This window comes from Pseudopodoces humilis, chromosome 23, assembly GCF_049639895.1.
Source record: "Pseudopodoces humilis isolate 2021_Gansu_Grassland_sample_001 chromosome 23, ASM4963989v1, whole genome shotgun sequence".
NCBI classification, from domain to species: domain Eukaryota; kingdom Metazoa; phylum Chordata; class Aves; order Passeriformes; family Paridae; genus Pseudopodoces; species Pseudopodoces humilis.
In genome coordinates this window covers 7,585,530-7,608,137 of record NC_142222.1, presented here as the reverse complement: position 1 = coordinate 7,608,137, position 22,608 = coordinate 7,585,530, and the positions used below count along the sequence as shown (strand labels likewise).

The window sequence follows — 22,608 nt, the reverse complement described above, 5'->3', positions numbered from 1 at the left end:
GGGAGATGTAAGTCTCCTTGCATTAGGTTCAAACAACACAGTGTCTAGCAATTCTGATTGAGCACGAGAAATCTTTGCACACCTAAAGCCAGTCCTGAAATGACAGCAAGTCAGTGAACACACACATCCATACTCCCTGCAAGGAAAAAATGTGAGGTGAGCAAGACTAATAACAAACATTGATGGGAGTTCCTGGAACGGTCCCTGGATACTTTCCAGTGTAATGAGAGGACTGGCTGAGAAGTGGTCCAGAAGCTTTACAAAGCTAAGGATTTACCCCTCACTACAGCTGACTGCTCTGGGGAGCTGCAAATGGGGATTTGCTCAGACCCCAGTAAGTGAAGGGAAGATTCTCCACATTCAGCTCTGCCCTGCCTGCTTTGGCTCCACAACTTTCAAACTCAGACTTTGGCAATGGAGAAACCTTGTACAAGAAAATCTGGCTGGTGTAATCTGCCTCCCTGCTTAGTCAGGAGAGCAGTAAATCTTGTATTTTCATGTTCTGACCATGCACTGACCTAGTGCCTAGAACTTTCTGGGAGGTCTCCAGCTGGAGCTGTTGCTGTGAGCCAAGGATCTGTCACTGCTGCTAATCTCCTAATCATGAATGGCTCCCTTGGCTGGGAGATGAATCACCAGTGGGTAACATCACCAGACATCACTCAGAACGAGCTCACCCTTGCAGTGAGCAATCCACAGTCTGCAGCACTTCATGGAAAATGGAAACTTCTTCAGGTGCTGAGGATGAATCCCAACAGTCTCAGCCCTGTGAGGTACAGGCACAATTCCAGTGACAAAAGCACCCCTTGCCTGCCTGGGAGCCTGTGCAGGCCTTTTGCAGAGCATTTGACCATCAGGAAACCTAAGGGTGTGAGGAGAAGCTGGGATGGGGTGAGCAGAAGACCAAGCTGTGGCTCACTGTGTGCATCCCTGAAGTTCACTAGATTTTCTCTGTTGTGGAAGTCCTGTGGAAACTTGTAGCATTTGTAGGAACCACTAGCAAACCTTTTGCTGAGCCAAACTCCAACCCACCCACTGTTTCAGCTGCAGCAACGGTGGGCACCTGTGGTCTCTCTTGGTGATTCTGCTAAAATTAGAGCCAAGTCATTTGCAGCAGGAAGCACCTGACATCCCTTCTCCCACTCCGAGGTCTCTAACCCTCAACTCCCTCTCTCTGCTCACTCACCGTGAGTGTGGGCTGTGTTCTTTCCTGAAACACGCTTTTCTGATCTGATTTTGAGAAGGCTTTTAATGCATTTTCTCCCCATAAGATCCTGCACATTGCTCCATGTCACCTCATGTCCTCCCATTTCTGTCACCTGATCATGCTGACATCTATCATTGCAAACCATAGCAAAACACCTCATTTTCTTTGAAAGAGTTGAGTTTTAATAAATAAGTGTTCCAGAAGTGCCAGATCTGTGCATCAGGGCTCAGGAGATAGGGATATAATTTCTGGGATGATATTCCAACAGCCATATTGAGGGACTGGGGCAGTTTCTGAGGCTGGTGGCTGTGGATCTGACTCTCACACTTGCTGCTGGTTCTTTGTATCATTATAAAACAGCTACTGAAACACAAAGAAAACTGCCAGAGACCAACACTGTGAATTACAAACCATGGATAAGGCAGACATTTAATCCTCTTTAGCTTTTGTGAACAGGTTGGAATCTCATTCAGCTCCAGACAACCACTGCTGTTATAAACACAACCTCTGCCTTGCCAGTTCCTCTCACAGAGGAAACTGCTTCTATAGGAGAGCACAGGAACTAAATCAGAAGGTAATCCCCATGGCTCAATACCATCGTGCATGAGTCACCCTGACAGATTAAGTAGCTGGCTGCATTACTGCTCAGCAAGTTAAGGATTCATTTCATGCCTGACAGGAGAAAACATTGCCACCTTCGAGTGGACATGCAGGGAAATGAGATGGGGATGAGGATCCTGGGGCTTGCCCGTGGTTGCTGGGGACAGAGTGCTTTTTCTCCAGTTGCTGGTTTGCAGTTGGACTTCTGTGGGGCTTCAAAAAGTGCATTTCTTCCTTTCAGTACCACCCCTTCTACGTCATTGCAGGCACAGTTTGGAGAAAAGGTTTCACTGAGGGATGGATTTCTCCCCTCTCCCTGTGTGCATGTTCGCTGGGTGCTCTCTTACAGCTCAGCAAAAGAGTTCTTCAGACTTTGTGCAGAATGCTTGGAATAAGAGGAGAAAAAACAGTGAGTCCACTGGCTTTTAATCCCTGCTTTCAACTTAACTCTGCTGCCTGCTACATTTTCTTTCCAGGGACAAGTAGTGACATACTCTACAAAATATCTGTGTTTAAGCAGAAACCCCAGTCATGCTCCTGGAGAATGATCCCTGATCAGAGCAGGAGGCACAGAGGCACCAGGAGCCCATTCCTCAGTTCAGCCTCCCTTGGTGGAGAACTTCTGCTGGCATTTGTTGGTTTGACATTGAGATTTTTGAATATTACTCTGCGAGCAAAGGCTACAACAGAGGCATCATTATAATGGCAAAAAGATGTTTGGCAGCAAGATATGGAGGGGTCAGGTTTCTCAGGCCAAGTTTTTCCATGTCCAGCTACATCCAGCAGAAGGAAATGCCACAGTGTGCAGATGTGCTTTGCATGATGGGGAGAAATCTTATTCTTGGCTTCAGAAAGATCCAATTTGGGGAGTCTGCCCACTGCTGGTGCCTACAGTCTGGGGAATATAAAACCCTATAAAACTAGAGCAGCTGGCATGTGGCATAAGGACAATCCCACTGGGTCTCTGTAGGTGCTCAAGAGAGTGAAAACCCAACGAGGAGAGCGATACTGGTCCCAGCTGGAGATGGACTAGTCCAGTCTGGAGCAGGGTGACCAGCACTAACATCATTCACTGTCCTTCAGTGCCATGCAATCTTCCTGCAGCTCTCTGCAGTGTTTCTACTTTATCTGCCTTGAGTAATTCTTTATCAGCAGCATCAGGTTGGTGCTGATAATGGGGCAGGATATGGGGTCTTAGCAGAGCAGGCGGGGCTCAGCTGAGGGAATCCCTGCTCAGAGCAGGGGGTTCTGGCTGTCCCTGCCCACAGCATGTAGCAGAGCAGTCTCAAGCTGCTCTGGAGTTCCTGTGCCTATTGGAGGAGGGCAGAGCTGGAGCTGGGACATGGACTTGGACTAATTTGTCTCCATGGTCTGTGTGAGTCAGCTTGGCATCAGCCAGAGATGTGGCACGGCCCAGGGTGGGCTCCTCACACCCCTCCACTGCCCGTGCGAGCTGCTGTGCTGATGCTGCCAGCAAGGGCAGAGCTCCCTTTGGCATAAACCAAATCCTCCCACCCCTAAATAAACACCATAAACCAAATCCTTCCAGCCTACAGTAACATACCAACCATTTGCTCTGTTTCTACCTTTGCTGTGACAGCAGGGCAGGGCCTGACCCAGGACCTGCATTGATGTAGTCTGGCTCGTCATCCAGGCTTTCTGTCAGCAGGTCTGTGGGTGAGGATGGGAAGCACTTATCAGTGAGTGGGTTGATGTAAAAACACACAGGCCACTGACACACCGCGTGTCCTGCCAATATTTAGCCTTTGGTGCTGACATGTTTTTGTGCCTGGACTAAGAAAACTCAGATCAGTGTCAAGATCTCCTTGAAGAGGCTTCAAAATGATCACAGAAAATTTGCAAACACTCTGGGCAGCTCTTCAGAGCCAAAAAAGATTTAATCTAGAGAGGTTAATTAGAGAGGGTTCCTGCAAGCAGGAATCAGTTTGCTTAGACAACTTTCACACCAGAGGCACAAAGCTCTTGAATATATCTGTGTACACTCCCCACTGTCCCCCAGGCCAGAACTACCCTCATGCATCACAGGAAACCACACATTAAATTAAACTGCATTTAAAAGGTCAGCCCTGACTACAGCAGGAGAGTCAAGGGCTGACCCACTGGGTGTGTGCACAAAGTTCTGTGGCACAGGGGATTAGGCTGTGCTTGCCCTGGGGCCACCTCAAGTGTAAGAGGATGTAAGACCTGAAGAGCAACATTTTTCTGTGGCATCCCATGGTCAGGGTTTAGGCACAGCCACCCAAGTGCTGGCCTTTTGAGTGCAACATCACATCCCAACAGAGCAGCCTTCAGTTACAGGAACTGCAATTTGCCTTGGATATTTAACAATTAGGGAAAAAATTAACTGAAGACAAGAGTGATGGCTGCATTGCCCTTGCTTGGTTTGTACTGGCCTAGTGCACCAGCACTCTGCCCATGAGCCCCATCCCCAAACAGCAAAGAACAGCTGAGAACATGGAACATACCCTGCCCTTGCTGGAGTTTCCACGTGTGTATTGCCACGCTGTTCTCGTAGTCTGCAGCATCATCTGTGACGAGGAAGAGTTTGGACAGGATGGTGCTGAACAGTAAATGGACTAAAAAGGGGCCTTTGTGAAACCCCCTCCTAGAACTGCACCCTGACTGTGCCCTGCACGTGGCTGAGTTTCCAGCCAGCACAGATCTGCTGGTGCTGCCTCATCGTTTTTCCAGGCCTGGCCATGTGCCTGGATATCTGCAGGCACGGATGGGGATCAGACAGGTCCCTGCTGCTCCTGCCTCCTCTAATCACTCTGCACAAAGCCAGGCAGGAGCAGGGCAGGCTTTAGCAGCGCAGAAAGCATGTGTGAACTCATAGAAGGAAACCAAACTGACTTCCTATTTTGATTGCAACATCCCAGGACTGATGCTGGAAGCCCTGAAGGGACACTGTGGTTCAGAGTCATCCTCCAGAAGCTTCCTGGCTGCAGCCTTTTTGTGTTGGATTTGGTGAGAAACCTGAGCTAGAGGCTAGAACCATTAATCAACCTGGCTAAACACTAAAAACCTAGAGATGCAGACCCCAAAGCTTCTGAATTGCTGCAGAAACCACCAAGCCAAAGGCGTCAGGGTGGAGGTGTCACTGTGCATTTTTCTGTGGAAAGGGGAAGTGTTCCAGGCCTGCTCTGTGCGTGCAGCAGCCCCTGAGTGCCAGCCCCATGGCACAGAGCTGGCAGGAAGAGCTGAGCTCTGAGCAAGCAGGTTTCTCTTGGCTAAGCAGGTCACCTTCCTTCTCTGAACTTTGTGTGCCACACAAGAACCGTGACAGCAGCACACTCACCTGGATCAGAGCCCTGGGATGCTCCAATGGTGACATTTTCATAGGAATAGGAATCCTCATCCTCATCTTTCTCTGCTGGAGAGAAGACAGAGGAGTGACAAAGGACCTACAGAAGTGTAAGTGACCTTGCAAGATCCCTCAGCACCTGCAGGAGGGGGCTGTTTCCCACAATGAAATGTAGATTAGCTAAAAAATTGTTAGTCTTTGTGACTGTGGCCTGTGGTGACCGAGGGATGGGGTATCTGAGTACAGGAGAATGGGATGATCACTCCCACAGGAGCACAATCACCAGTGTTTTTGGGCTGTCCTGTTTATAGGCAACAGATGGACTGATGGGGCTTGGGCATCCCTCAGATCCCACATCCTTTTAATGGATGTGTATCCTGGACCCACACTTGCTTCAGGCCATACACAGCGATGCACAAAGCTCTGCAAGAACTCTCAAGCTCCCTGGAGCCCTGGGACAGCCAGACTGGATGAAGGAACCCACCTTGCCTGCCTGGAGACCTGCCACGGAGTGGATCGAAGAACCGGGGGCAATTGTAGTAGTATCCCAGAGATACGGGCTCCCTGTGAGAAGAGCAGCACTGTTAGCTCCTCCTGCCAGGCACAGGCTTCCCAGGCTGAGCTGTGGGAGCACCAGGACAGCACTGGGACCAGTATGGCTCCACTGGACCGTGCTGGTGGCAGCACAGGGTACTTACACATAGGCAGCATCTTCTTGCAGGCAGTTCTCTGCAAGAACAAGGGTTTGCTGTCAGCACCCCACCATGGTATCACCCTGAACAGCCATCCCCGGCCACAGCTGGACAAACCCCCCAGAGCACAGCCACAAAGAGATCCCCAGCAGTCACAAAGAGATCCCCAGCAGTCACAAAGAGATCCCCAGCAGTCACAAAGCCCTGGCACAGCCCCGAAGCCTGCCCAGAGCAGAGCACACAGCCCTGATCCACCCCTGAGAAAACCCAAGCTCAACACTTCTTGTGGGCACACCCTGCCAGCTGGCAGGGAGATGGGGAATATTCTCCCTGGCTTGGGAAAGGAGAGCACAGCCCCACACACCAATAATCCTCTTAGGGCAAGCACCAGCTCACACTGGCCCAGGGAGGAGCAGGAGGCTGGGGAGAATCCATCCCTCTCCACTCTGCCCATTAATCAGATCAGTGATTTTGTGTCTTACAAAGCAATCTCTAAATTGACCGAGCCAGAGCTCTGGCAGCTGCAGTGCTGGCTGCCTGTGTGCTCTCTGCCAGCTCCCAGCCCCTCAGCAGCCTTTCCTTCCCAAACCCCCAGACACGTGGATGCAGCATTTACCTGCCAGGAAATTCTGGTACCTGGACTCGTCCCTGCTCCCTGGGGACAAGAGAGGGGCACATCACACATGAGCTCAAGCTGAGTGATGGGAGCAGTTTGATGATGCTGGCAAACCACCAGGTCTGAGGTCAGGGGACATCGCTGCAAGGTTGGACACTCCAGGGTACAGGAATTGGAACAGCCAGGGCTGATATTTTAAACAATCTGTGGCTCCAACCAGGACTGGTCAGCCACAGAAGGATGAGATTTAAACTCAGACCCAGGATAGACCCAAATTAAGATGGATGTGGACCTGTTGGAGCAAGTCCAGAGGAGTGCAAAAAGATGCTCCAAGGCTGGAGCCCCTCTGCTCTGGAGACAGTCTAGGGTTGTTCATCCCAGAAAAGAGAAGGCTCTGGGGATACCTTAGAGCTCCTTCTAAAGGGGAGAGGGACTTTGGCCAAGGGCTGGGAGTGGCAGGACAGGAGGGCATGGCTTCCCACTGACAGGACAGGGTTAGGATATTGGGAAGAGATTTTTCCCTGTGAGGGTGGGGCAGTCCTGGCACAGACTGCCCAGAGCAGCTGTGGCTGCCCCATCCCTCAAAGTGTCCAAGACCAGATTGGAAGGGGCTTGGAGCAACCTGGTCTAATGGAAAGTGTCCCTGCCCATGGCAGGGAGATGGAGGGAGATGATCTTTAACAACAATTGCTCTGTGATTCATTTTATCTGCCTGTCCCAGGAAGCTGCTCACCATATCCAGTGTGATGGGAAGCACGGAGCTCTTCAGTGACTTTCCTGAAAGAGAGGAAAGAGATCTAAAATCCCAGGTCTGAGCAAACCCTACCAGCAGTTACACACCACCATCCATGAAACCTTCCTGTCAGGTTATCAAGCACACACACAGAGCAACGGGAGATGAAGAATTCAGGGTAAAATCCCAAGACAGGAATAACTGTGCTTGAATATTGCAGCAGTTATCGTGGCTGTATAGTTACTGGGGGTTTTGGTGATGGGGAGAAGGGGATTTATCACACCAAATGCTTATAAGTGAATAATGGCCATTTCTTTTCCATGATGAAAAGAATTATGTACATTATGTACAGCCACAGCTCATTTTCCTGGGTTTGATTTAATCAGTTGCCAGAAGAATGCTGTCAGAATGAAGAAAATCCAGAAAAAGTCTAATCCATAAACAAAAGTCTAAACACTTACTGACCATCAATAAGTGAAGCATCCCGATCAAGTTGAAGATATCCCTGCTCCTCACCAGGGGAAGGAGCAAGGAGGAGCAGGAGAAAGGTCCCTTGCAAGCCAAACTATTCTTTGATTCTAAATACAGCCCAAGCCCCATCTACAGGGCCCAGAATGCAAGCCCAAATGTTCATGTATGTTGGGTGAACTTCATCCAACCTTGGCTCTAGTGCTAGATTTTATTTGGGTTTTTTCCTACCTTGCTATTGATAAGTTTTCGGGTTCCTTAATTTTTTCCAGCCTTCGGGTTGCAGCTGGCAACAACAACAGAATTACCGTGTTAATTATTATGGCAGCAGCAGATATTTCAAAGAGCACAGAACATCCACCAGAGAGGGATCCCTGGGACTGGCAAGCATTTTCCTTATGCACCCTTAAACAGCTTTCCAAACTGTTCCTTGAAGGTTCAAAAATGGTCAAAACAAGAAACAAGTGGAGAGAAAGCTGGTGTCTGTGCAGACCACAGAGCTGGCAAAGCCTCGCTGGAGGAAGCTGCGATCCCAGCATTGGGATCCATTGGGGGCCATTCCCCTCCCTCCACGCTGCAAAGTGCAGCTGAGAGCTTTGGTGGGGCTGGTGGGAAAGACTTGTAGAGGGGTTGAGGGGCTTGGAGCCAGCAGAGGCAGAACCACGGACACATTTCACACCGAGCCGGCAGCCGCTCGTTGTGACAGAAAACTCAAAAGTTCAGCGCTGAGCCCAAGCTGCCGCAGGAAGCAGCGAGGGGGGATGATGGATGAGTCACTCCTGTCACCCACACCAATGGGTGGTATCAACCCACCTTGGTTCTCACAGGGTGCACAGCCTGCTTCCAAGAGCCCCCAGTAGTTGAGGCTCCAGTGAGTTATTTTCAATGCAAAGGGCATTTTTCCCCTAAAGCTCAGAATTCACATACCTAGAAGCGTCTAAGGTGGGTTGGATTGTCCAGCATTGGACAATCCAGGTCTCATCATTTCATGGCCTGGCTTCAGGGTGACCCTTTGAACACTGTTTTCCCCCTGTTCTATGAATGAAGAGCCCTCACACCACGAGGCAGGAGCAATACTCACTGGTATGGGATCGAATCACCTCAAATCTCCGCTGGCTTTCGAGCCTAGAAGAAACAGCAGTGCAAGCTCAGCTGAATTTTGGGGTTTATGATAAGGAAAAGAGATACAAGAGACCTGACTGGTGAGTGGAGGGCAGAGGGCACCATGCTGGGCTCGGTGAACTGCCAGCTGCATGGCCCACATATCATGCATGACCTGGGAGCATCTTCCTGGACTCTTCTTTGAGCCTTTAAAGACAGGATTTAGTTTTGGACCACTGGTAGAGCAGCCACCATCAGCAAGGGAAGGATCCAGGGGTGAGGAAAACATCATTCAGGATAATTCCCATTCTGATGCTTCATCTACCAAAGGCCACAAGAAATTTTTACCCACAAAAAGATGGATGTTGTGCATGAAATGACTTTAAAACCCCACTGCTTCACCTCCACTGCTGCCTCTCCCATCATCCCTTAACATCAACATGAACAAAATAACGTTATCAATGATAACCTATGCCCAGTAACCTCTTTACTTTTTAGTTAATAGGAGAGCTGCTTTTCAGAGCATGAGAGAATTCAACAAGTTTTCTGCTGCAGGTGTTTCTACACAGGTACTTATTCATTCCTTTCCCCCTTTTTCCTTGGGATTGCCCCATACTGAGCTGGGATTCATGGCCCAGGGCTGCTGGGAGAGCTGTCAAAACCTCAAACATACAGTCAAACCACTTTTCCTGCAAGACACCCAAACCACACCTCTAAAAAGAGCACACAACCCCACAAACCTGATCCCAAACCACCTAATCCAGGTATAAATTTCAAGAATTTGGGACAATTCAGCACGAGCCAGTGAGGTGTGGAGCCTGTGGAGGACGGAGCCTTCAGTGGCTGCTCCATCAGTCTACAACGGATCCCTCCGGAGCCTTTCCCCAGAGAAACAAAAACCCCAACCCCTTGGAGGCCTTTGCAGAGCCCCATTGCTCCTGTAACAAAGCTTACAACCCAACTTTTCTTTTTTTTGGCATCATTTACTGTGGTTTGTGTGTTGCTGAAGGAAATAAGGGGCAGTGTGTGTGTGTGTACGCCGCATTTCCTTCATTTCTTGTGCTGCAGGTCCGTGGTTGCTCTGGTTCAGGGTCCAACCAGCACCAGCCAAGGGCAGGGGCTCCTTTGTGAAGTAAATAACCTTTATCTCAGGGCACAGCAGAACAGGGTAAGAACTTGCCCTTCTCTCCCAGACCTTTTCCAGCTAGTTAATGATTCAATGACCACACAGTCAGAGCTTCAGTTTCATTTTGGATTATTCAATGTAAAGGCACTGCCCCTTCAGCAGCACCTTGGGCCTTGCAGGCCATCCTGGTGTTATTTTATTTTTTATAAACCTAGATTTCAACTTGGGTCTGGCTCTGGGGCTCACCCTGGGTGATTCTGGGGGAGAAACATAATTGGGAAAGGAAACTTACTGGCTCCTCCACTCATTCAGCTGTGTCTCCCGTTTGGTAGCTGGAAGACAAGGGAACAAAAAGCTCTTAGAAAGGTTGATCTAGGAGTTAGAGATCAGAACGGCAAATAAAATACATTTACAAAACTTCTTCAGCACGTCAGGACAGCGGAGCAGCAGTTGCAGTGGGGTTTTGATGAAATTTTTTGAAACTATGTTTAAATTGTGGTTTTTGTCTCAAATCCCACAAAGCAAAGCAGGCAGTCCTGCCCCCAAACCCCAAACTGCAGCTTCTCCCCCCTTAAAACCCACCCAATGCTCAGGGATGGGCTCAAACCCCACTGGGTGCTCCCCCTATTTCTGTATGAATTTATCCTCCAGACTCCCCTTCCCTGGCTGCCCTTCTGTTCCAGACTCTCTGCAGGATTTTGTGTGACTGGAGCTAATCCTCCCAGGGCGGGTCCCAAAGCCATCCACCACAGTGGCCATGGAGAGGGATCTGCAGCTCACAGTGCCCCAGGGAAGGGGCTCCTTGCCTCCCTTTGGGGCTCCTTCATTCCTTTGGGTGTTCATTCTCTCCCTTTGGATCTCCTTCCCTCCCTTTGGATCTCCTTCCCTCCCTTTGGATCTCCTTCCCTCCCTTTGGATCTCCTTCCCTCCCTTTGGATCTCCTTCCCTCCCTTTGGATCTCCTTCCCTCCCTTTGGATCTCCTTCCCTCCCTCCCGGCTCTCCCGCACAGCCTCTTCCCTGCTCCAGCTGCATCCCCACAAGGTCAAAGCTGGTACCTGGCAGATCCAAACCCACATGGAGGGCACATTCCAAGAAGAAAGCTCAGGACTCACCTGAGAGCCGGCACCTGATGCAGAGGCCGATGGCCGCCCCGAGCAGCATCAGCGCCGCGGCCGCCCACAGCTCCAGCTGCACCATGGCCCAGCCACATCCAGCCTGAAACACACGGTGAGGGGACCCCATGAGCTCTGGGCCATCCCTCAGGGAGCTTTTACCCCCAAAAACCGGCTGCTGTTTGCCCTCACACCCCCAAGGGAGGCTGCAGAGGATGCAGAAGGGACTTTGGGGTTGCGATGCCCTTTCCTGCACCGCTCTGAATTCCTCATTCCCACCCCCCAAACCCACCCTGCTGTTACCAAACAGTAATTTTTTAATATCTAGAAGAGAGGGCAAAAGGGAGGCACTCAGCAAGATTTAAACAGTCAGGACCTTTGCACAGCGTGCTCTGGCTCTTTCCTGCAGCTCAGAGTGACTTCCAATGTTAAATTCCCCACACCTTTTTCTGCACTGAGCTGGCTCAGCCACCAGCTCTTCCCCTCCTTTCCATGACAGGCTTTTGCACAACCAGCAGCTAACATTTTTTAACAGTCAGCACGATTTGGCTTCAACTTCTTCCTTTAAAATACAAAACATCCTACAAATATCACAGAAAGCAGCCTGCTGGCACTGAGATGGATCATTTAGCCCATTCCTATTCCCCAGGGTCAGATTTTCTTTAGTTACACATTATTTTAATTTCTTTTTATTTTTAATAAACTTTCTTTTTTCCCCTAGGGATGGAGACACTGCAGTGTGCCAAAGGCCAGTACATCATTGCTCTGGCTGGCAGGAATCTTTCCTACTGCCTTCCTTCAACCTCTCTCGTTACAACTTCAGCCTGTATTATATTGGTGAGTGGAGAAGGAAAGGTATATTATAGCAATTGATAATTAAAATAATTCAAAATAATGAAACAAATGCCAGTAGCAGACAATAGAAAGCAGCTGCTTGATTCTGCCCTGCTCAGCACCTTCTCCCTCTGCTTGATTAAAGTGGAATAAACAACATTTCTCTGCCCAAACTCCACAGAAGTTTGGAAGTTGCTCTGACAGCTCAGTTCAGGTGGGAGAAAACCCAAAGCCTCCCATGGCAGCTGAGCCTGTGGGGGCTGAGCAACATCCTCCTGTCCCTGCCAGGCACTTGGAACAGCAGCTGAGCACGTTGGTGAGAGGTTTGTGGTCCAGTTTGTCATTGAAGTCTCAGTCCTGTGCCACAGTCCTAATTATCAGGGCATGGTGAAAATAATCATGGAGTAAATCAGCACGGGGCAGGGAAAGGAGGGAAGGAAAGTCCCTCATTTCCACTCAGACAGGCCTTGAGCAAAGCCAGGAGCAATGGCTGAGGGGGTTTGGTATCAGCATCTCTCAGTGGTTGCCAAACACCATTTGGCTGTTCAGAAATTACCTCAGTGAGGCTTTGAGACCACCCTTTGCTTGAGAACAAACTGGGCTTATTCCTATTATGTTCCAGCTTCCCTGGGCTCTCCAGGACCTGGCAGCTACCAGCACTTGCTCCACCATGGCTTTGCCTTCTAGAGGCCCCCAGGGGCCTCTCTTTCCATGAACAGTTTTTTGCAGCACTTTCTGAAGAAGATGAATAATTTTAAATTTAAGTGCCCAGACATCCAGGCACCCACCCTAGAGGTGCAGGACCAGAACCCAAAAGAGCCTAATCAAAACCATGTGGTTTCTGCCATCACTTTTCCTTTGCTCAGCATCCCCCATGGAAATCATGAGCTGTGGATCATCTGTAAAGCATCTCCAAGAGGCAGCTGAGGGAAGCTGGTGGTGACCAAAATACAGAGGGCTGCAATTCTGCTGCTTTGTTTGTGGGTTTCCTGGCTTTCTTTCTTTTTTTTCCTTTGAAGTGAAGGCAAGGCAGAGCTGAAGGCACCTGACAACACTGACCTAGTTTGTCCCATTGCATGGCAGGCTCCTTCTCCTTTCCAGAGCCAGTTTTACTGTCGTGGGCAGTGAGGCAGCACAACCTGTCTGCTCCTGAGCCCCCACTCACCAGGGACACAAAAAGAGGTTATTTGAAGAGCTGATGAACAGGATGTGCTTTGTCCCACCCCATCAGAGCCTTATGCTCAAAGAAAGCCCCCAAGTCACACACACACCTTTAGCCCAGAGATCATTTTGCTCCCCATTGCTCCCCAAATCCTCTCTTCTGGTACGAGCCCTGCTCCGGTAAGGAGCTGACAGAAGGAGGTGATGAACAGATTTATGACAAGCAGAAGGCTGGAAGCACTTACTCACGGCTAGCAGGATATAAATAAAATATTTGGAAGGCTGAATGTGCTTCCCTCTGCTCTACCTTGGAGAGGAGAACAAATCCTGCACAGGAGGACGTGTGGAGTTCATGGCTGGCCAGCCCTGCCTCTAGGATGCTAAACCCAAACTCGGGCAGAAAACAGCTTCCCACCCATTTCAGGAGTGACACTTGGGTTGTGTCACAATGCCCTGTTCTGTTCACACATTTCTCTCTTCTCCTTTTGCCTGTTTTTCCCCTTTTTGTGCAGAGGAAGCCGCTGGGACCACGGCACACCCCGAGCACCGTGATCCCACAAATCCCTCAGGAGCAGCTGCTCCAGGCGAGCAATTCCTGGGAGAGCAGCACACTGGAGTCTGGATACAGCTGTGGTCTCCTTCAGAGGGGGAAGTTCATCTTCCAAAACAGGGCCTGCTCCTTCTCTGGCCTCAAATAGATTCCTTTTTAGCAATCAAGGAGACAGGCCTTTTCTTACTAAAAAAAAAAAATTAATGAACTTGCAAAAGCTTATCTACTCTGTGCCAGGTCTTGTCCTAATTTATGGATTCACCCCAGTAACAAGGCTCTCTGTGAAGATCTGAAGGAAGGAGAGATGGTTTTATCCTGGAAGATTAAAAGGTCTGCTCTTAATTCCACTGAAATGGAGAGTAGGACGACATGGACACTCACTGTCCATCTGTTCAAGATCAGCACAACAAAGTGAGGAAACCTTTTGAATTGAAATAAGGCAATTCTGGCTTATAAAATCAGTGGATATAAGCTGGATATGCACAGGCTAGAAAAAAAATTCCTAATGGATGGAAAGCCTGGAATAATTTCCCAAAAGCAGAAGAAGAGGCACAAAGCTCACGAGAAAAAAACCTGCAAGAGCTCTTAAAGTGAACTTTAACTTTTTGCTGAGAAACGAGGAGAGTGAGGAATGTGTTGATGTGGCCTCAGCAATGCCTGGTTTTCCATGAGGTAATTTCTGATGAAGACATTTTAGCCCTTTGCAGACATCAAGCCCACCCCTGAGTTCACACTGCAAGATAAAGACTAAAATCATGCATTTATATTATGTATTCTATCTATCAATCAAAAAAAATGCCCAAAAGGCAAATATAAACCAGTCACTTTCTCTCCCCTCCAGAAAGTTTTGTGGTCTGCACCAGTTTGCAGTAAATTAATTCTAATTAAGGCTGTTAGGATGAGTCACTGGTATGAAATATGAAGTGGAAAGTGTATTTAAAGACTCACCATATGAAATTCAGCACACTGACTTGTTGAACAGATGCAATATTCAGCTTGAGTCAATGTCTCTAACACAGCTAAGAAAAGCAACTCCACTTTCTGTTTGCCTGTGTGGCACAGATTGCCACAGAAATTCCCATCAATTCAGAAATTAAAGTCTCAGACCAAGGAAGCTCCTGTGGCTGGAATGACTTTGATGACCAGCACTGAGCCTTCAGAAAAGCTCCTTCCCAGAGGTCTGCACATCTCAGTTCCTACCAGATTTATGCCAGTGTCAGGCTTCTCAGGAAAGCTGCTGCCATTAAGTTAAAATCTGGGTTTTTTACAGCTATTCAGGCAGACCTGGCTTTTATGCCAATAGAAGCATTTCAGTAGAACATATGATGAAAGGCGAAGATTAGAATTGATAAACCAACTTTCACATGGATTATAACTCTGGAAAATGCTTTTAAAAAAATCTTGGGTGGAAAATACGGTGCAAAACCCCAGTCACAACAGGCATGGCAGCACAAGGAGGTGACTCACAGACGTATCTTGTATTTATAACTTCCCTGTTTTGGGCAGCACTGAAGCCTCACAGCCTCATTCACTTCCACTGGGAGCCCAGGGGATGCCATGTTAGCAATACAGGCAACCCCTGTGTAACTACAGACTCCAGAACCACGAAAATGAGCCAATCTCATGCAAGATTCTCCAAAAATTATCCTCTTCTGCTAAATTACCTGCCTCATTGCCCATAGTACACTGAACATTGCTCGCACAAGAGAAAACTGTTGCAAAACCAAATCTCTCTCTCTATCTAGAATTAGCTATTTCAAGCACTTAGATGCAGTAAAATAAATACATTCACATCCATGATGCCAGTCAGCTCTGCAATCAATGGAAAACCCAGGAAGTGTCGTTTCAATCAGCTATTTTTAAGGACTGGGCTTTGGAGGGGGAGCAGCGTGGGCTGCAGCAGTCCCAGGAGCTACAGCAGGAGCCAGAAGGACCATGCATGGATGGGGGAAGCTCAGCACAGACTGAATCTTCCAGAATATTTTAGAAGATGTGATTGCAGAAATAATGTAATGAAACCCACGCTTCCAGCAGCAGATGGATGAGGAAATGGAAAGGACAGTGGTGTAAAACAGATGATCCAGGCTGTGTGGGATGGACCCATCTCAGGCCCAGAGGGGTCTAAAGGCCCCTGAGAAGAGAGGGTTGGTAATTCCTACCTTGGAGCTGGTGATGGCCAGGAGCAGCAGGGAGGAGGGAACATCCACCAATGTCGCTTTTCAGAGAGGTTTTACAGGGATGACCTTGAACTTCTTTAAAGGGTCACCAACCCTGGGGATCTCTGAGCTCAGTGGGACACCCCGGTGTCCCCACAGGAGCCCCAAGAACCTTTGGGCTCTTTCCTGTCCCCATCCCTCCCTCCCTCACCCACCTTACCCACAGCCTCAGCCGCTCTCCCTAACGTGTCCCAGCTCCTCCAGCACCTCTGGGCTGCAGCTGCCGGGGCTGGACTGGTTCCTCCAGGGCTTGTGAGCAGTTGCTGGTTTCCTGTCCCCTGTGAATCACCAACCCCAACATCCGCTGCCCAGCCTCTGCTGCTCCCCCAGAGGCGCCGCCTGCACAAACCCACTCAGGTCACTTTGGCTCCCGTGGGGAGAGGAAGAGGCTTGGACAGTGTGGAACCACACACAGCACCCAGAGCCCTTCCCTCGAGGTTCAGATGGTGTTGGTGCCCCCAGAAAAAGTTCAGGCTTCCTTTTAGCAAAGAGCCTACAAGGGAACAACCCTGTGCAACTGGGAAAATCTCAAAGCAGGCACAGCAAACTGCAAACCCGCTCTCAGATTTTATGGAAAAGATGATAACAAGTTTCCAAAGCAGCAAATAACCCGAGGTCACTATTGCTAATGGTCAAACCTGGAGCTCCTGTCCAGTGCTGGAAGAATAAAACCAGTTCTTACACTTCAGCATTGGCATTTTGCATGCAGCAGGCACAAAATTTCACTGCACTCTTAAAAAAAAGTAAATCCTCAAATGTTTTGGTGCTTGAATGGAATAAGGAGGGTTCATGAATTCCCTGCTGGGAATTTATGTATTGGCTTTAAGCCCTGTCACAGTCCATGAAAGAGGAATCCTGCTCCAGCACTCGGGAAGTCTGCACACGCACATAAACGTGTACATGGAGCACACGAGTTACAACCATAAACAAAACATTTCATGCTGCTCTCACCAAGGCTCTTCAAAGCCTCTCTTTTATGTAAATTGTTCAGTAAAGGGAAATTTCGTTATATTTAAATTAGGGCACTCCGGAGCTGCCACAACCAGCCACCTACACAAAGCTCTCTGTGCAAGAACATGACTCTTCATCATAAAAATGATTTAAGGAGCCAACTGGTTACAATTTTTGCAACTCTGGGATGAAATCTGACTGTTGAGATTTCAGAGGAAACGTTATTCAATAAGATAATTATCCAGTGTATGTGTAAGTAGATTTTATCTCTTCCAATGCTAACCTGACATGCAAAAATAATTTTTTTTTTCGAGAGCCATTCCCAGACAAGATCTGGGTGCTGAAGCCTATCTTGAAATCAGTATAATCTGAACCAAAGATAAAAAGAGGCAGATTCAACTTTTAATTCCTCACATGGTTTCTTGGTGTTCTCCGTGTAAAGGACATTGCAAAAGGTGAAATTTTTTTTTCACTGCCAAAAGAGCTGTTACAAAATTGGCATTTCTTAGAGATCAAATAGTTTATTAACAGCTTTCTAGCAGGGTTTGTACGTGTTCAAACATAAGCTGACAACAAAAGAGCTCTTCATAGCACAACTGACACTCAAAATATACTGGAGACATTTAAAGTTCATCTTTTGTACCCAAAATCGATTTGATCAGGAGCAGCCACTGCTAAAAAGGCGCCACGCGTTTGCCTATGGATTCTCTGGTGGGTCTCAGCTTCAAGTATGAGTCAGTGCTGTGGTGTTACCCTGGCTGGCTCGGGCTGCACCTCGTGTCAGTCCCAAACTGTCCCCTGATGCACCCCTGAGCCTCTCCAGAGCAGGCAGAGGCTGCTCCTGTGCCCAAGGAGCGATCCCAGTGTGATATAACAGCTCTTGGGTACAGTGATGCCCTCAAAGGTATCCGTCCTCTGCAGAGACCAAGCACCTTGATTAGAGGGTAATTACTGCAGCAGCACACGCCTCTGTGTGGATCTTAACTCCTTTCTTCACCTTTCTCCTAAAAAGGGCTGGATGTAAATGTTGATGAGTCCTCACTCTGAGCACTTCCCAGCACAGCTACAGGTTCTGCTCTGCATGAGGCCAGAACAACTCTCCTCCAGCTCACACAAAATGACCCCTGAGGCACCAAACCCAGGCTCTACCCTCCTGAAACCCCTTCTGCCTCATCGAGACTTGCTGATAGAAACAATTTCTGATTTGACAAAAGGTCAAATACACAGAAGCATGTTTTTATCTACTGCAATAAGCTACAGAAACACCACATTGTAATTTCACCGTTCATGTTCTTTTCAAAGCTCACTCATTTCAACCTGGGTTTGTTTTCCCCCCATAACATAGTTCCTACTCCTTCAGGCAGGTTCACCAGTTAACCTAAACCACTTTTCCACCTTTTGATACAAAGCTGACAAGCTGCAGAGAGATCTCTTGGGTCCAGAAAATTCATTACAACCCATTTTCCACCCAGCTCAGCTTACCTGGGTCCTGGGAAGCCAAATGCCCTGAGGGCTGATTTCCATTCTTTCAAATAAAGGTGGGGGCTGCTCAAAGACCAGCTGATTTTACTTGAATCAGGTGTTGTGACTAACACTAATCAAAAATCAGCAGTGAAACAAGGACTGAAAACCAGGGCATCATCTAAATCCCTTCTTCTGCACCAACGCACCCAATGCTGGAAAGTTTGAGAAAGCTCCAACATGTTTTCCAAGCTCCAACAGGCTCCAAACTCACCAGCTTTGCAAGTCAAGCATTGCTGTGCACCAGCATCAAGCCCCTCTTGCTTTGGGACAGAATGAGCACGTGTCTCATCCCAACCACTAACTGGGATTATAATGCACTCCAACATTTTCATGGCAGCTCTAACGCAAGCCACATCTTGGAGGAAATTTTCTGATGTGCTGAAGCAGTGCTGGATGTTTTTGTACACACCTAGAAACTGTTCTCTCTGCTGTAGTGGGATGTGCCTTTCCCCAGGCAAAGGGGAAGTGCTGCCTCACCCTCTGTCCCAGCTGCATGTTGGCTCTCTCTGAGCTGAAACTGAAAGTGGTTCCTGCTGAAGGGAAATAAATGCTGCTGGAGAAGTCACCTCACAGCCAGGATCCCTGGGTGCTTCACAAAACTTTGCAAAGACTAATCCCAAACATCCCTGTGGTACAAAGCTTCCCTTTCTTATCCTGCCGAGTTCATCCTTGTGGACACAATAATTCTTAAATTTGAAGACAAAAACCTAGAAGGTTTGAATGCTTTTATTTGAATTTTTATACAGCGATACAAATTATACAGATTCGTTACAGTACAGATTTTGCAGGGGTTTATAGAGGTACTTTGTGAGTTTTTGGTTTATTTAAAAGAAAGAGGCAGATCTTGGGAGCACGGTGACATGAACAAAACAATCTTGTGGTAGGAAGCAAATCCTGACCACAGGGAACACTAACCTGGCTGAAACCTACTGGGCAGAAAGGTGGTGGTAGCATTCCCAGCAATAACATCCCAAAAACATCAACCCTGGGATACTCTAGAGCTTTACACAGGAATTGGTGAGCACACAGGTAAGAGGGTTGTTCCTGTAACAGCGCTGAAAGTCCTCGAAGCCCTTGGATGTACTTTGCTGCAGAGGGGACAGAAATGAGGAAAGCTGATGTCACACCCAACCTGCTGTCGAGCAGGTGACGGCACGGAACAGAATCGCTGCCACGATGGAAAAGGAAACCAGAAAATGCTTTAGATTTAGCCACTTAAACAGGTACAGTAAGATGAGGAACACGATTTCAGACCCAATAACGCTGACGCCACGTGCCCACCGAGACACCACATGTGCCACCAGAACCTAATGGCTCGTGTCTTGTGTCCAGCTCGGGTTCCTGTGAGCAGACACAGGAGAACTGCAGAGCTTCCCTGCAGGCCCTCATGCACAAGAGAGGGGCTGAATATGTAATGTCATCAAGGTATTGCTATTACTAATGTGCATCAGGCTTGAGAGTCAAGTGTCTGGCACTGAAGGATTAAAGCCTTTCAGCAAGCAGGGTCAAAAATATGATTATACCATCCTAAATGCTTCTATTCAGTTTGGTTTAATACTGCTACAGCAAGTGCTATCACAAACAACAGAATAAATTACAGATTATATAAATAAAATGTATGCACCAAATAAAATATGTGTCTCTGCCACTTTTAATATATTTCATTCCTGCAGTGGGTAAGTGGCATTTAAGAGGAGGGAGTCAACTACCAGACAAGCAAATTCCACTCTCAGCTGGAAATCAAATTCTTTTTCAGTTACAGAAACTCCCCTTTCTAAAAATTTAAGACAAGCAACACCAACTAAATTGCATCCTGGGAATCCATCCCAGGGAAGCCCTTGAGAAGTACAAAGATTTCTGATTCTACACGAGAATAGCCGGAATAGGTGAGAGGTCCCTTTCCTCCAGAGCCTTTCCACTCCACTGGCAGTGAAACACAGAAACCATCAGAATGTAAAACATAAACTTAACAGAGATTTCAAGATGCTCAATGTTAACAGCTCCTCGCCTGTGCTCTTGCTGTGAGTGCAAATAACCACGGGACAGCTTCAGTGCACACAGAGGGAATGGGGCTGGTACAAAAACCTGGGACTAAGCCTTGGAGCCAACCTGACACACAGAGCCTGTGTCCAAAACATACCCAGGGGAACAGGGGCTTCCAGCAAAGCCACTCCAAGCAGATTTGTCCAAAGCAGGCAGCAGAACAAGGGCTGCTCTGCAAGCTCAGAACTCTGCTTGAAGAGGTTGCATTGTACACTCCAAAATTTGCTGGCTTTAGTATTAAATCTTTCCTGCAAAGAGGAAGGGTTGCAATATTATAGGGTTTGCTCTAAAATTCTTACAATTTTATCATTTTTCCTGAAGACAAGTCAGCAGCCAGTACTACAGGTAGCAAATGCTCCTACTAGATTATGTACTAAAGTCAGGACTGAAACTATAACAGTATTCATAACTTAAAAATATCAGTATCATCCCAAACTGCCCTGGGACAGCAAGCTTGGCCACAACCATCATCAACCCTGGAACACCTGTAGAACTTCACAAGTTCACAGTCAGCACTGGAGACTGAGTAGTGGCAGCACATCTCAGCAGCTGAACAAGTTGTTGCTGCTTTAGGAAGACCAGGAAGCCACACTCGAGGGCATGAATTTAATGTGTCTCTACCATCACCAGCCTGTTATTTGAGTGTGTGAACACTCCTCCACCTTTCTTCAACCAGCAGAACAACCCTGATGGCCGCAGGCACAAAGAGCCCCCTCGGAAATCACTGCAGGATTGCACAGCCCAGCGAGTCAGCAACACACCCGTGCCAGCACTGGGTGCTGCCCTGAGGGCTGGGATGAGGTCTCCCAAGGGCATTCCTGGACTCAGGAGTTCAGTGGGGATTATTTTTTGGACAGCAGAGTTTTGCAGCTCATTAAATGCCACTGTCCACTGCTGCAGTGTCCAACAGCTCTTCCAGACTCCCACCTTCCCCACTTGCAATTAAACTGGTGTAACATGGCAAAGCACTTCCTACAGCAGCAAAGCAAACTCGGTTTCAGTTCCAAAACCTGCCTGGTACCTTCCTGCCTTCAGTTTTGTTTATTTGTCTAAGTTTTAAGCTGGAAAAAAGCACTGCACAGCTACCAGAAATAATTCAGTGAGAACATGAATAGCCACAAAGTGAATGATCCATTTGCTACACTGCTGCTACCTCCTCAGTCTGGGCTTTGCCATGCCAGGCTTAGCTTTAAGCAGCAGGTAAAGTAAAGCATCACAGGTTAAACCTCAACTGCTTTTCCTGCTGGGATGGCAAGAAAATAATCTTGCTTCCTCCTACAAAACTTAAATGCCACATCCATGTATTAAATATAGTTGTGTTAACTGCTGATAAAAGCTGGTTTGATAAGCTTCTGTATAGGAAAATGTTCATCCACTAAATTTTTGAAGGAGAGAAAGAAAAAGGACTGGAGGAGTCTGACCCTGAGCCACATGGGAAGCACAGTGTGGAATGCTCCAAAGAAACCAGGCAATGCATGAATGCTTGCATATGAAAAATTACTAAAAACAAAACAAAACACAATGATTTTGGGATCAGGCTACATTCACTAGTGGGAAACTTTTAACCAAACCAGTATTAGCAGATACACAAAAAGACATCTAGAACTAAGATGACCCATTTGCCACCTCTCTCACTCCTCAAGGCTCCTGTCCTCCATGCAGTGATGAAATCCCTGCTTCCAGCAGCACCAGTTTGACAGAGCAGCTGTGGATAAGCATGGCAAGAGCTGCAGGGGACCAAGTCTCCACCAGCCCTAATCTTCCACACTCCTGAGGCTGACAAGGAGGACAGCCAAGTGCTGGCACACACAGCTCCAGTGCAGGACTGGGACTGCTCAAGCTGTGGTAAGAGCAGCTCTGAAGAGGGTGGACTGAGTAGCTGGAAGCAGGAACACTTCCCATCCTTTCAGGCTATGGAAAGCAGTAAAACCAGCAGGGAGGTCAGAGCTCATTTCCTCAATAAAAACATGGCTCTACCTCTTTCAACTTTAAAGCACACACTTCAAAGCCACAGGGCAGCAGCCTCCTTAACCATTCTGCCTAGTGGGAAAGGGCTCTGGTGGAAGAGTTTGGAGCAAGTTGGCAAAACAGCAGCAGTTGAACCATTTACTGTCTCAGCACCCACACTGGAAGGACACATCCTGCCCACTGCCAGCCACAGGGCAGCAGCAGCAGCACCCATCTGGAGGAGCACAGCCTGATCAGCTGCAAGAATTCCAAATCCCACCTGGCAGCTTTAGCAATGCACTCAAGTGACACTGAAGTCACAGGACAAAGAAGCTGGGCTCATTTCCATCCATAATTAATTTTTACTTCACTGTTCCAGCACTCTTTAGATTAGATTCCTC

At 48.1% G+C, this 22,608-nt stretch overlaps 1 protein-coding gene across 7 annotated transcripts; it reads right to left on the bottom strand.

The window, feature by feature from the left end:
* Positions 1-1,366: 1,366 nt before the first annotated feature.
* On the bottom strand, positions 1,367-22,599 carry LAT2 (linker for activation of T cells family member 2). 7 transcript variants are annotated; one of them, XM_088066323.1, is made up of 13 exons: positions 18,176-22,599; positions 10,982-11,084; positions 10,161-10,200; positions 8,723-8,766; positions 7,873-7,927; positions 7,174-7,217; positions 6,441-6,479; positions 5,831-5,861; positions 5,617-5,696; positions 5,127-5,201; positions 4,294-4,356; positions 3,372-3,478; positions 1,367-2,192 (listed from the first exon to the last, which is right to left on the bottom strand). In XM_088066323.1, the coding sequence occupies exons 1-12, from the start codon at positions 18,215-18,217 to the stop codon at positions 3,390-3,392; spliced, it is 705 nt and encodes a 234-aa protein (XP_087922449.1). In that variant the 5' UTR covers positions 18,218-22,599; the 3' UTR covers positions 1,367-2,192; positions 3,372-3,389. The 7 variants fall into 7 exon arrangements, with proteins under 7 accessions (XP_087922449.1, XP_087922450.1, XP_087922447.1 ...); XM_088066324.1 differs by having other exon boundaries at positions 3,376-3,478; XM_088066321.1 differs by having other exon boundaries at positions 3,394-3,478.
* Between the last annotated feature and the right edge of the window lie 9 nt (positions 22,600-22,608).

Excerpts from the sequence above, each read along its gene's own strand:
- LAT2 (XM_088066321.1), bottom strand. The coding sequence starts at position 18,217 with ATGGAAATCAGCCCTCAGGGCATTTGGCTTCCCAGGACCCAG. Across the intron at positions 10,201-10,981 it reads CATCAGGTGCCGGCTCTCAG|CTACCAAACGGGAGACACAG; the intron begins GTGAGTCCTGAG and ends CTTGTCTTCCAG. Across the intron at positions 5,862-6,440 it reads GTACCAGAATTTCCTGGCAG|AGAACTGCCTGCAAGAAGAT; the intron begins GTAAATGCTGCA and ends TTGTTCTTGCAG.